This window comes from Lontra canadensis, unplaced genomic scaffold, assembly GCF_010015895.1.
Source record: "Lontra canadensis isolate GAN:19392208 unplaced genomic scaffold, GSC_riverotter_1.0 scaffold177, whole genome shotgun sequence".
NCBI classification, from domain to species: domain Eukaryota; kingdom Metazoa; phylum Chordata; class Mammalia; order Carnivora; family Mustelidae; genus Lontra; species Lontra canadensis.
Genome location: NW_022631171.1, coordinates 668,391 through 682,138, shown reverse-complemented (window position 1 = coordinate 682,138; position 13,748 = coordinate 668,391). Strand labels below are relative to the sequence as shown.

Here is a 13,748-nt window from a genome sequence, read left to right as displayed (position 1 = left end):
TCAGAGGCATTTGGCCTCTGAAAACCTGCTGATACTGTTTGGAATGTTTCATGCCCTATAGATCCCTCAGGGAGCATTCTCTAAGTAAAACAGTCCTCTTAATTCAGTTTTAGTTGAAAATAGAATTGTTCTAAACTTCATGTTATAATGGGAAGAATAATTTGGCCTTAAAGGCAATGTTTTTGGCCTGTTTTGAAAATTACTGTCCCCTCAGTTGGAAGAAGAAACAACTTATGTGTTTTAAAAATCTCTCAAGATGAGAGTAAAGAAAAACTGAGTTCTCACCTACTGTGCTAGATTACATTTTGTGCTGTGATGTGTATAAGTAAGAACTCAGCCAGCCTTATTTACATAATGCATTTACAATGAAAAACTAATGGCACACTGGCAAACAAAAGTCAACAAACTTAGCTGTGTTTTAGCCATTGAAATTGAATGTATTTTAAAAATGAAAACCATTTTGAATTTTCAAAAGACGTAATTACAATGATGGATTTCTCAAAATGACCCTGAAGAAAAGTTGAAGAAGCTTTATCTTTTGTTTTACACAGTGAAGAGGAAGAAATAAAAAAGTATAAAAAATGCTTAAAAGCAAGCAACTCCAGGTAGGATTAAGATGAATTGCCAGTCACAAAATAAAGACCAACCTGTATTATGTGCGAGTCTGACAAAAAGATCTGTTATGTATATTCATCTATTCATCTATGATATTTTATTTGCACTATATTTTGAACAAAGCACCAGAATAAAAGCTAAGTCAAGTCAAAGATTTTTGTCCACTTTTTTCCTATTACCCTTAATGTCTAGAACAGTCCTTTTACATCTTAGATGCTCAATAAATATGTAAAGAATAAGTGAATGAAAAACAAATTCAATAGTTCAAAGGCTGTTACAAACACATTTGGATTTGTGTTACAAACACACTCATGGATTTGATACAAAGTTGAAGAGAAATGCTCTTGTTTCTTGTCTTTTAGATACACAAAGATGAAGACAGCAACCAACATTTATATATTTAACTTGGCGTTGGCAGATGCTTTGGTTACTACAACCATGCCCTTCCAGAGCACAGTCTATCTGATGAATTCGTGGCCATTTGGGGATGTGCTGTGCAAGATAGTCATTTCCATTGACTACTATAACATGTTTACCAGCATATTCACCTTGACCATGATGAGTGTGGACCGATACATTGCTGTGTGCCACCCTGTCAAAGCTTTAGACTTCCGCACCCCTATGAAGGCAAAGATCATTAACATCTGTATTTGGCTCTTATCATCATCTGTTGGCATATCTGCGATAGTCCTTGGAGGGACCAAAGTCAGGGAAGGTAAGAACAGTCATGTTCATCTCATTTTTACAATCCTACTTCTAATTAGAGAAACTTTCAGTTTAGAAATGAGTAGGACACATATCTAGGGGAAAAACCAAAAACCAGTGGAAACACAAGGCATAAATCCATGGAAGGTGAGAAACACAACACTTTTATGCTTTCTATGTCTAAACATAGGATGGATAAAGACATTACCCAAACATAGATGCCCAAACTATCTGCTACTCTGGAAGAGTTTATCAGAATCTGGAGAGGTGGGGATGAAGCAGGGAACCACAGGCATGTAGATTTTTAGAATACAATTTATTGCATGCTGGCAGTTGTAAGATACACCTACTTGGTCCTTTTCTTTCTCCTTAAAAAAGGACGCTAAATCATTAGAAACCTATGCTGACTCTTTACTCATTTTCTTCAGGGATTAATCTCCATGTCACCATTATAACACCTTCATTTGGTTGTAGGACATTCAGAATTGGGTTCACTGATGGATGATAGTACACATGAGCAAAACTTAGATTTTGTATATACTAGTTCTTACCTAATGCAAACAGGATACCTGATGTTTTCCCAGTATTACTAGGGTAGTGGTTCTCACCCTGGGCTGCATGTTGGATTCACCTGGGTACTTCAGAAAATACAGATGATCCTTGAATAATGTTGGTGCAACAACCCCAGACAGTCAAAAATCCTTGTATTACCTTTGACTCCCCCAAACTTAACTACTGATAGTGTACTGTTGACTCAGAAGCCTTACTGATGACCTAAACAGTTGATTAATACATATTTTATATGTTATATGTTTGTATGCTGTATTCTTACAATAAAGTAAGCTGGAGAAAATAAAGTGTAATGGAGAAAATCATAAGGTAAAGAAAATTAATTTTTAGTACTGTTCTGTAATTAAAAAAAAAAAACTGTGTGTAAGTGCACATGTGCAGTTTAAACCCATGCTGTTCAAGGGCTATACTGCTGCCTCGGTCCCACACCTGGAGGCTCTGGTTTAATTGACCAGAGGCACAGTCTTTATATCAAGGTATTTTTAAAGATTGATTGATTGATTGATTGATTTATGGGGGGTGGGCATAAGGAGGGGGAGAAAGAAACCTAAACGGACTTCATGCTGAGCATGAAGCCCAATGTGGGGCTTGATCCCAAGATCCTAGCTGAGACCAAGAGTCAGATGTTTAACATCTGTGCCACCCAGGCATCCCTGGGTGTTAAGACTTTTAAGATGTCCCTAGAGACTCTAATCTGGCCAGGGTGAGGACTACTGCCCCATCAGTTTTACTTTACTAGTAAAAGTAAAGCTATGAAAATATCTTTGGTCTTAGTAGAAATCCATTGGGGAGAGGGGAACAGAACCGTCACTTTGGACTTTATAAATGCTGTTTATTGTTGTAGCAGTTCTCTAAAAAGTCTAGTTTATTAGGGAGGCTCATGACACTTGTAAATACAGATAATTGAATATGTGTAGTAGGGACCTACCAGATCATAGAAAGGGCAGGTGCTAAAATCATAGTTTCTCCAGGATAGTTCACATTTGTAATGAAACACAATCTTTTCCCTCTTAAACTATAAAATGAATTTCCAGCTTAGCTGTGGAAGGTGTTAAGCTATAATATTTGGTAAATTTTAAGATATGCCAAACTTTATCAGAGAAGCATTTTAATTATACACACAGGATTTTGTTTCTTTGTGTATACAACAAATGGACATATAGTTGCAAGAAATGCTTCCCAGACTAGGGTGTTAATGTTTAATAACTGGATTCAAAAGGAGAGGCTGCATATACCCCATGAGGACTAGAAGAATGGGCCAAATGATAAAAGAAGGTGGCGATTTTCCCTAGGCAAATGAGGAACTGATTTTGATATTTCATGACATACTTGCAGACTTAGCCACTGGACTCCTCTAATCATTGTCAGAAAAATGACATCCTAGAAGCAATGGATTTCAATTCATTTTTTGAAAAATGAAATGAAGATAAATGTAGGTTTTCCAGGAAGGAGTTGCTGTAGGTGAATGTGTGCAGATGCCATGGAAGAAAGGATCCACCAGTATTGGGAGATTAATTTGTGCAGCAAACAGAGGGGAAAATGGGAAAAATTAAAGTAGTTTTGTAGAGAGCTCATTTCTTTCTTTGTTTCTTTTTTTTTAATTATAAGAAGATGATTCTTTAAACAATTTTCTAAAGCAGATTTTGACTATGTGATGAAAGATTGTCTCTGAACCATCTAATATATTCATTTTTGAGTGCTGAGTGACACTCCTTGTCAAGACTGTTGGGTGACCAAGAGGAGTATTTTAGACAATCTCTGTGACCTGAATCAGAACTGAATGGCATTGGTAGTTCATACTGTCATGTTTGTGGAGAATGCTTACTGAAGGAAATCAGGCATCAACTACATTAGAACACGTCCACCTAGATGAGAAATTTCAGTTAATGCTTCTGAGTTTCTTTCTGGTTTCTTTTTGGTTAAGACCACAGATTCTGGAAGCAAAGTGCCTGGGATTGAATCCTGATTTCATCATTTATGGACACTATCCTTTTGGAGACATTACTTAGATTTCTGTCCCTCAATGTCCTTATCTGCATAATAGGGATAAATAATAGTGTCTACCTCTTAGGGTGTTTTCCAGATCTAATGAGTCAGTGCATGGAAAGTTTAGAAGCAGGGCCATGTCTAGTAAGTCATTGATAAATGTTAACTAGCATCTTTATCTGACATAGTGATTTTAACTGGTCCTGCCTTATTGCTTATGTTTATTAACATCTGTAGGGTATTCATTCAATATCGAGGGCTCTTGCATGCAGCAAGAATTTCACTTTATGGGTATATGATGTTAAATATAACATTTTACACAGTATATATGTGTGTACTATTTATTTTGGGAATTCATAGTCTGTTTATTACCACTAATATAATTACTAAGTTATGGTAATGACTACAAACAGAAACAGAATTCTTCTTCTTCTTTTTTTTAAAGATTCTGAGGATTTTAAAGATTTTATTTATTTATTCAACAGAGAGATCACAAGTAGGCAGAGAGGCAGGCAGAGAGAGAGGGGGAAGCAGGCTCCCCGCTGAACAGAGAGCCCGATGTGGGGCTCGATCCCAGGACCCTGCTGAAGGCAGAGGCTTAACCCACTGAGCCATCCAGGGGCCCCTCTATAGAACTTTTTTACTTGCTTAACGGTAACCTTTGGCCATTGCCTTCCATCCCTCCTGCCCCAAGCTCCTGGAAACCACAGTTCTACTCCTGCTTCTATGAGATTCCACATATAAGGGAGATCGTATAGTTTTTGTCTTTCTGTGTCTGGCTTATTTCATTTAGCATAATGTTCACCAGATCTATCCATGTGGCCACAAATGGCAGGATTTCTTTCATTTTAATAACTGAATAATATTCCATTGTGTATGTGTATATATACATCATATACCACATTTTCTTTATCCATTCATCCATTGGTGCACAGCCCCCCCCCCCCATATCTTGGCTATTGTAAATAATGCTGCAGTGAACATGGGAGTACAGATATCTTTGAGATATTGATTTCATTTCCTTTGGACATATACCAAGAAGTGGAACTACTGGATTATATGATAGTTCTATTTTTACCTTTTTGAGGAACCTCCATACTGTTTGCCAGAATGGCTGTACCAGTTTGCGTTCCCACCAGTGGGGGTTCCCTTTTCTCCACATCCCTGCCTACACTTACCTTTTTTTTAAATGTTTGATAATAGCCACAGTAAGAGGTATGAAATGATATCTCATTGTGATTTTGATTGGCACTTCTCTGATGATTGGTGGTGTTGAGCACCTTTTTATAATCCTGTTGGCAGTTTGTAAGTCTTCTTTGGAGAAATGTCTATTTAGGTTCTTTGTCCATTTTAAATCAGGTTATTTGCTTTCCTGCTATTGAGTTGTATGATTTCCTTATATATTTTATTTTATTTATTTATTTTTTAAGATTTTATTTATTTATTTGACAGACAGAGATTACAAGTAGGCAGAGAGGCAGGCAGAGAGAGGAGGAAGCAGGCTCCCTGCTGAGCAGAGAGCCAGACATGAGGCTTGATCTCAGGACCCTGGGATCATGATCTGAGCTGAAGACAGAGGTTTTAACCCACTGAGCCAGGTGCCCCATGATTTCCTTATATATTTTAGATATTAACCCCTTATCAGATACATGATGTGCAAATATTTTTTTCCATTTTGTAGGTTGCCTTTTCATTTTGTTGTTTCCTTTGCTGTGCAGGAGGGGTTTTTTGTTTGTTTGTTTGTTTTGGGTTTTTGGTTTTTGTTTGTTTGTTTTTAGTTTGAATTAGTTTGATGTAATCTCACTTGTTTATTTTTGGTTCGTTTCTTGTACTTTTGGTGTCATATAAGTATCAGTATCAAGAAGCTTTTCCTTTATGTTATCTTCTAGAAGTTTTGCGGTTTTATTTACATTGTCTTTAATCCATTTTGAGTTGATTTTTATGTACGGTGTAAGATAAGTGTCCATTCTTTTCATTCTTTTGCATGTGGATATCCCATTTTCCTGGCACCACTTATTGAAGACCCTATCCTTTCCCCATTTCTATTTGTGGCATCCTTATTGAAGATTACTTAATTGTATATGTGTGGGTTTATTTCTGGGCTCTCTATTCTCCATTCCATTGGAATATGTGTCTGTTTTCTATGCCAGCACCAGACTGTTTTGATTATTATAGCTTTGTAATATAATTCGAAATCAGGAATTGTGATACCTCTAGCTTTGTTCTTGCTCAAGATTGCTTTGACAATTCAGCGTCTTTTGTGGTTCCTTATGAGTTTGAGGATTATTTTTTCATTTTGTTTTGTTTTGTTTTGAGAGAGAGAGAATCACTGAGTGCAGGGTGGGGAGAAGCAAGGAGAGGGAGAGAGAATCTTACCCAGGCTCCATGCTCAGTGAGGAGCCAATGGGGCTCAATCTCACAATGTTGAGATCATGACTTGAGCCTAAATCAAGAATTGTACACTTAACTGACTGAGCAACCCAGGTGCCCCTGAGGATTATTTTATTCTGTTGCCTTGAAAAGTGCCTTTGGGTTTTGATAGAGGTTGTACTGAATCTTTAGATTGTTTTGTGTGTATAGACATTTTAATAATGTTAATTCTTTTGATCCATGAACATAGGATATCTTTCCATTTATTTATATCTTCTTAAATTTCTTTCATCAATGTTTTACAGTTGTCAGTATACAGATAGGTTTATTTGTAGATTAACATAAATGCCATTGTTTTATTTCTTTTTAAGATAGTTTATTGTTGGTGTATAGAAATGCAACCAGTTTTTGTATGTTGATTTTGAATTCTGCAACTTTACTGAATTAGTTTTTTCTAATAGTGTTTTAATGGAGTCTTTGGGGTTTTCTATATGTAAGATTGTGTCATCTCCAAACAAATTTTATATTTTTCTTTCTGATTTGGATGCCCTTTATTTATTTTTCTTTCTTTTTTTTTAATTTCTTTTCAGCATAACAGTATTCATTGTTTTTGCACCACACCCAGTGCTCCATGCAATCCGTGCCCTCTCTAATAGCCACCACCTGGTTCCCCCAACCTCCCACCCCCTGCCCCTTCAAAACCCTCAGATTGTTTTTCAGAGTCCATAGTCTCTCATGGTTCACCTCCCTTTCCAATTTCCCTCAACTCCCTTCTCCTCTCCATCTCTTTCTTGCCTAAGAGCTATGGCTAGGACTTCCAGTACTATGTTGAATAAAAGTGGTGAGAATGAGCATCTTTGCTTTGTTCCTGAGCTTAAAGGAAAAGCTTTCAATCTTTCACTATTGAATAGGATGTAGCTGTGGGCTTGTCATATATGGCCTTATTATGTTGAGGTACATTCCTTCTGTACTTACTATGTTGAGAGTTTTAATCATGAATAAATGTTGAATTTTTGTCAAATATTTTTCTGCATCTATTGTGATGATCTTTTGATTTTTATTTATTTTTTTAAGATTTTATTTATTTGACAGACAGAGATCACAAGCAGGCAGATAGGCAGGCAGAGAGAGGAGGAAGCAGGCTCCCTGCTGAGCAGAGAGCCCAATGTGGGGCTCGATCCCAGGACCCTGAGATCATGACCTGAGCCAAAGGCAGAGGCTTAACCCACTGAACCACCCTGGCACCCCGATCTTTTGATTTTTAATTTTTCATTCTATTAATGTGGTGTATCACATTATTTGACTTGTATATGCTCAGCCATACTTGCCTCCCAGGGATAAATCCCACTTGATTATAATATATGATTCTTTTCTTGTGCTGTTGAATTTGGTTTGCTAGTGTTTTGTAGGACTTTTGCATCGTGTTCATCAGAGATATCGTGGTGTCCTTGTCTGGTTTTGGTATCAAGTTAATGTTAGCCTTATAAAATGAGTTTGGAAGTATACTTTCTTCTTTTGAAAAAGTTTGAAATGTATTGGTATCCTTTTTAAGTGCTTGATAGAACTCACAAGTGAAACCACCTGGCACTTGGTTTTCCTTTGTTGGGAGGTTTTTGATATAGTCTCAATCTATTTGTTATTGGTCTGTCAGATTTTCTATTTCTTTATGATTCAGTTTTGTAGGTTGTATGTTTCTGGGATTTACCCATTTTTTCTAGGTTATGCAATTTGTTGACATGTAATTGTTTATAGTAGTCTCTTATGATCCTTTGTATTTCCATGTTATCTGTTGTAATGTCTTTTCTTTGATTTCGTCTTCTCTCCTTTTTTCCTGGTCTAAGGGTTTGACTTTTTTTATCTTCAAAAAAACTGTTTTTTTTCCCTACTGTTTTCTGGTCTCTATTTCATTTATTTCTGCTCTTTTCTTTATTTCCTTCCTTCTACTAACTTTGGGCTTTGTTCATTCTTCTTTTTCTAGTTCATTAATATATAAAGCTATGTTATTTACTTCTTAATGTAGGTGGTTATCACTATAAACTTCCTTCTAAGAACAGCTTTTACTATATCCCATAGTTTTAGTATATTGTATTTCTATTTATTCATCTCAAGCATTTTTAAATTTTCTTTGATTTCTTCTTTGACCCTTAGTTGTTCAGGAGCGTATTATTTAATTTCTACAGATTTGTGGATTTTCCAATTTTCTTCCTATTTAATGTCTATTTTCATGTGATCAGAAAAGATATTTGATATGATTTCAGTCTTCTTAAACTTGTTAAGGCTTGCCTTATGGCATAATGTATGTTCTATACTGGAGAATATTTCATGTGCACTTAAAAATAATGTGTATTCTGTTTCTTGTGAATGGAATGTTTTGTATATGTTTGTGAAGTCCATTTTATTTTTTAATTTATTATTTATTTTTAAAATGATTTTATTTTTTTGTTTATTTATTTACTTATTTATTTTGGTGGGGGGGAGCAGAAGGGGAGGGAAAGGGAGGAGAAAAGAATCTTATGCAGACTCCACAGTGAACCCCACCCAGAGCTCAATTTCATGACCCCTGTGATTGTGACCTGAGCCAAAACCAAAAGACAGACACATTATCAACTGAGCCATCCAGGCCTCCCCCACCACCCCATTTAATTTATAGTGTTGCTCAAGTCTACTGTTTCCTAATTGATTTTATATCTGAGTGATCTATCCATTGTTGAAAGTAGGATATGGAAGTGCCCTATTCTGGGTGTTATATTTAAACAATTACTTTTGGAGCACTACATCAAAAACTAATGATGTATTTTATGGTGACTAACATAACACAATAAAAAAATAGTGCCCCATTATTGCTATCTCTGTCTCCTTTCAGTTTTATTAATATATGCTTCATGTATCTAGCTACTCCAATGTTGGATGCATATATACTTAACAATTGTTGCATCCTTTTGATAACTTGGTTCTTTTATCATCATATAGTGACTTTGTTCCCTCTTATGACAGATTCTAAGTTGAAGCCAGTTTTGTCTGATGTAAGAATAGCTACTTCTGGGGGCGCCTGGATGGCTCACTGGGATAAGCCTCTGCTTTCAGCTCAGGTCATGGTCTCATGGTCTCAGGGTCCTGGGATTGAGTCCCGCATCGGGCTCTCTGCTCAGCAGGGAGCCTGCTTCCCCCTATCTCTCTGCCTGCCTCTCTGCCTACTTATGATCTGTCTGTCAAATAAATAAATAAAATCTTAAAAAAATAGATACTTCTGCTCTCTTTTGGTTTCCATTTGCATGGAATATCTTTTTCATCCTTCAGTTTCAATCTATGTGTATCATTAAAGCAAAAGATACATTTTTTTCCTGAAAGAGAATATTTAATAAAAAATTGTGCATGTGGACTTGAATTTCCTTGATGATTGTCTCAGTATTCTCCTTTATCTTTGTTGGTATAAGCTTAGCTTCACTGACATTTCTGGAGGATATTTCTAACTCTATCACTGAGTGTTTTCCAAAGTCTTATAAAAGTAGTGGTTGTTGATTATTTCACCCATTCACCAAATACTTATTGAGCTCCTACAATGTGCAAGACAATTTCTTCAAGAGGAAGCTGATTGAACATCAGCTCTTAGGTTGCCTTACTTATCTCAGCAGATTGCTCTTCCATAATAACTACTGTAATCAGTCCCCATTTTCAAGGGTTTCCATGTGGTATTCATTTATTCACTTATTTAACAATTTGTACTCCTTAAGCACCTTATGTTCTTAGTTAAAAGATTTGTATTCCTTAAGCATCCTATGTTCTTTCTACCCTATGTGGCAAGGATTATATATTGAGGACAGCAGGCTGGTTATCCACCCTAAGGTAGTATGCATTCTGGATGGAGAGAAAAATACCAGGAAAGGTAACATATTATTACAGAAGAGATTCTTTCTAGCTTCTGTCATTATATAATGATAAAAAAATAATTTGAGTATAATATATAGAAAGAATATAAGTTGCAAGGGACAGAACTATTCAAATGGATCAGACTCTGTATAAATGTCTCTGATGTGACATTTAAACTCAAGCCAACCTCAAGAAAGAGACAATGTTGATATACACAAAAGCTAAGCGTGGAAAGGACAAAACAAAACTAAACATGTTCCCTACTTTCAAGGAGACTAGTTTCAGTAGACAAGTCAAATCCAGACGGGTATATTTTTTTAAATTCAGATTTTTGCAATGTGCACTGTCAAAAGTTGCTTAATATGATTTTTTAATGATAATAGTGATGATTTTTTAAAAAATGATTTTAACTATTAGTATTCCCATGAACACTAAAAGCACAAATTTAAAAAGATGCTTGTTTGTTTCTAATAGCCTTCATAGTAATAGTACTTTAAACAATGATTTTTTTCAGAGAATCAAAAATTACAAGTTATTCTGGAAATTTGCATTTACTATGAAAGGTTTTATCTGGTATCTAGTTGATTAAAGATAAATTTCTAAGATAGTCATCTTAATTGGGCAAAATGATTATATTCTTTGTATTGTAAGTATATCTAATTGAGATTCTAAGATGGTACATTTTGTTTTTACTTAGAGATATTTGATTAAGATCACATTAAAATGTTTTAGAAAATATAGAAATGTTTCACTACTTAAAAATATTCTTGTTCTATTTTTGAAGTAATTTTTCTCAATATCAGAAGAATATATCATTATAAAAATTTTGCTCTTATTGCTCATGATTACTTTATCAGTAAGGAAGGATCAGATCACGACAAAGAGTTTTTCCTGCTCTGTGCTCAATGATTTTTCAGAGGGAAGAGGAAAAAATGTGGGCTGGCTGATTCTTGAGGAAGAAGGGAGCCCCAGAAGGGTTAGCAGGCCCCCAAAGAAAGTATCAAAAAAGTGCTTATTCCTGGATCTCTGTTTTTTCTGGTCTCTGCTCTTTCCAATATGAAGGTCACTCCAAAGAAATACTATCCAGCAAAGAGAAGGAGAGCAAATAACACAATTTTCCAATTGATCAAATAAAATATTTGTTTTATCTGTTACATAGTGTTGATAAAAATGAAAAATATGTCTCACTTATGAATTTCCTTGATGATGGTGCTAATGAAGATGATTTTCTTCCTCCTTTTTCTCCCTTTCCTTGTTCTGTTTTTTTTTCTTTTCTTTTCTTCCTCCTCCTCTTCCTTCCCCCAAAATTTACTCATGTTTCAACAACACCCTTAAGCAATTGATTCCTTTAAGTCACAACTCCTGCATCATATTTAAACACAATTTGTATAAATTTTTACTGGCCCACAGAATGTTTTTTGTAAATCACTAGATGTTTTCAGACATGTTGGCTTTTGCTAAATTGAATGGCTATATTTGAAACATTTACTCCTTTATTACAAATAGATACTAGCTTTTATTGTCAGAGCCTTAGATCTGGGAGAATTGTTAATGATTTGAATTGCAAGTAAGGGCTTATGCTATAAATTACCAGTTTAGTTCTTCTGAAAGTCATTCACATAAAGCTGGTTTCCACAACTACATAATTCATATCACTAGCTAGTAATATGTATTTCATAGCATTGCATATGTTAACAGTAAATGGTGACTTTCTGGCTTCATTGATCTAAGCATGGATAGGATGGTTAATATCCATAGCATTCATTCCTAATTTGTGATCTACATTAGGTAATATCATCTCACCATAATTGGATCTTAGTACCCAGACATATTAAAACTCACTTTTAGAATTCTTTGCAGCCACAGTAATAAGAAAAGATTTTCTTTTTGTGCTTCTGTTTATTTTGTTCACCTTGTCCAGATGTGGATGTCATTGAGTGCTCCTTGCAGTTCCCAGATGATGATTACTCCTGGTGGGACCTCTTCATGAAGATCTGTGTCTTCGTCTTTGCCTTTGTGATCCCTGTCATCATCATCATCATCTGCTACACCCTGATGATCCTGCGTTTGAAGAGTGTCCGACTCCTTTCTGGCTCCAGAGAGAAAGATCGCAACCTCCGTCGGATCACCAGGCTGGTTCTGGTGGTGGTGGCGGTCTTTATCATCTGTTGGACCCCCATTCACATTTTCATCCTTGTGGAGGCTCTGGGGAATGCTTCTCACAGCACAGCTGCCCTTTCCAGCTATTATTTCTGCATTGCCTTAGGTTATACTAACAGCAGCCTGAACCCCATTCTCTATGCCTTTCTTGATGAAAACTTCAAGCGATGTTTCAGAGACTTCTGCTTTCCAATTAAGATGAGGATGGAGCGACAGAGCACTAGTAGAGTCAGAAATACAGTTCAGGATCCTACTTACATGAGGGATGTTGATGGGATAAATAAACCAGTATGACTAGTCATGGAGATGTCTTCTTACAGTTCTTCAGGAAGAGAAGAGTTTAATGATCTCGGGTTAACTCAGATTAGTACTGAAGTCTGAGATGGAAAGGTAGAATTTTTAACAAACTTTTAGAAATCTCATGGTCTGAAGTTGTAAGATGCAGGCTGGGTTAGCCACTCAGGTCTGTGGAAGTATCAAAGCTGTAGGGATGGAGTATAAAGGATTTGAATAAGCAAATTCAGCCTCTTTATAAGGCAAGGAAGCAAGGCTGACTCCCAGTTCCTTTGATGAACAAAGAAATAAGCCTTTTTCTTCTGATTACCTAGATTTAGTCCAGGACCCATCTGCTGTGGCCTTTCTGTGCAGTGTGGTTCCAAAAGCTCTGTTTAGAAAAAAGGACAAGGAAAAATTATTCGTTTCAGAGCTTAGTAGATGACCTATCCAGATGCTTTACATTGACAACAACAACCTGAAAAAAAACAAGAACCATTTCCAGGACATGTGCCTAGCTCACTTTATGCTATGTGGACACACATTTCACATGGCTGTGTAGTGACGACTCTGGCTTAAGTATGGCTTGGACCCACACCTGAGGTGTCTGATGTTCATGTATAATAGGAAATTATCTTGATATTTATGAAGTTATTTAAACATGCAAAAGGTGATTTCCAACATAGTTTAATTTCTTAAAAGGCACAGTTCGTTTCGCAGCATGCTATTCAGATAAATAATTTCATGATAAAGCATGTCCTGATGTCAAGAAATACAAAGTGGTTTAAATACCACTGAAGTATATATATTTCATCTGTAATTAATAGTATACATGCTAATAAGGGCTGGGCTTGCCCCGCAGTCAGGCACTTTCCTGAGGACATACTCACAATATCCCCTGAGTTATTAACAATTGATGTGGAGACATTTTGTGGCAACAGGAGCTTCACTCTGGGAATTAGTCAGACACCGTCTTTGTCAGACGCCATCTTTTTCAGACCCTTGAGCACCATTTAGGCAATTCAATGGTGCTTATAACTCATGTGTTAACCACAAAATATTTTACTCATTCCCAGGTTGTTGACTTGACAGAATCCAATTTATATGCAACATCTCCTCATGAATATATAGCTTTACCAAATGTTCTTTATCTGTGGAGGGAGGGCATTTTGCTCATGTTAATCTTGGGCTAGGATTTTGTG

General features: G+C 36.1%; 1 protein-coding gene across 1 annotated transcript in view; it reads left to right on the top strand.

Moving 5' to 3' along the window:
* OPRK1 (opioid receptor kappa 1) overlaps positions 1-13,515 on the top strand; it is a 28,557-nt gene extending 15,042 nt beyond the window's left edge. The window contains exons 3-4 of the mRNA XM_032846605.1: positions 978-1,330; positions 12,035-13,515. Coding sequence (XP_032702496.1) covers positions 978-1,330; positions 12,035-12,567 — 886 coding nt within the window. The 3' untranslated portion in view covers positions 12,568-13,515. The remainder of the gene's footprint in view (positions 1-977; positions 1,331-12,034) is intronic.
* Positions 13,516-13,748: the final 233 nt, after the last annotated feature.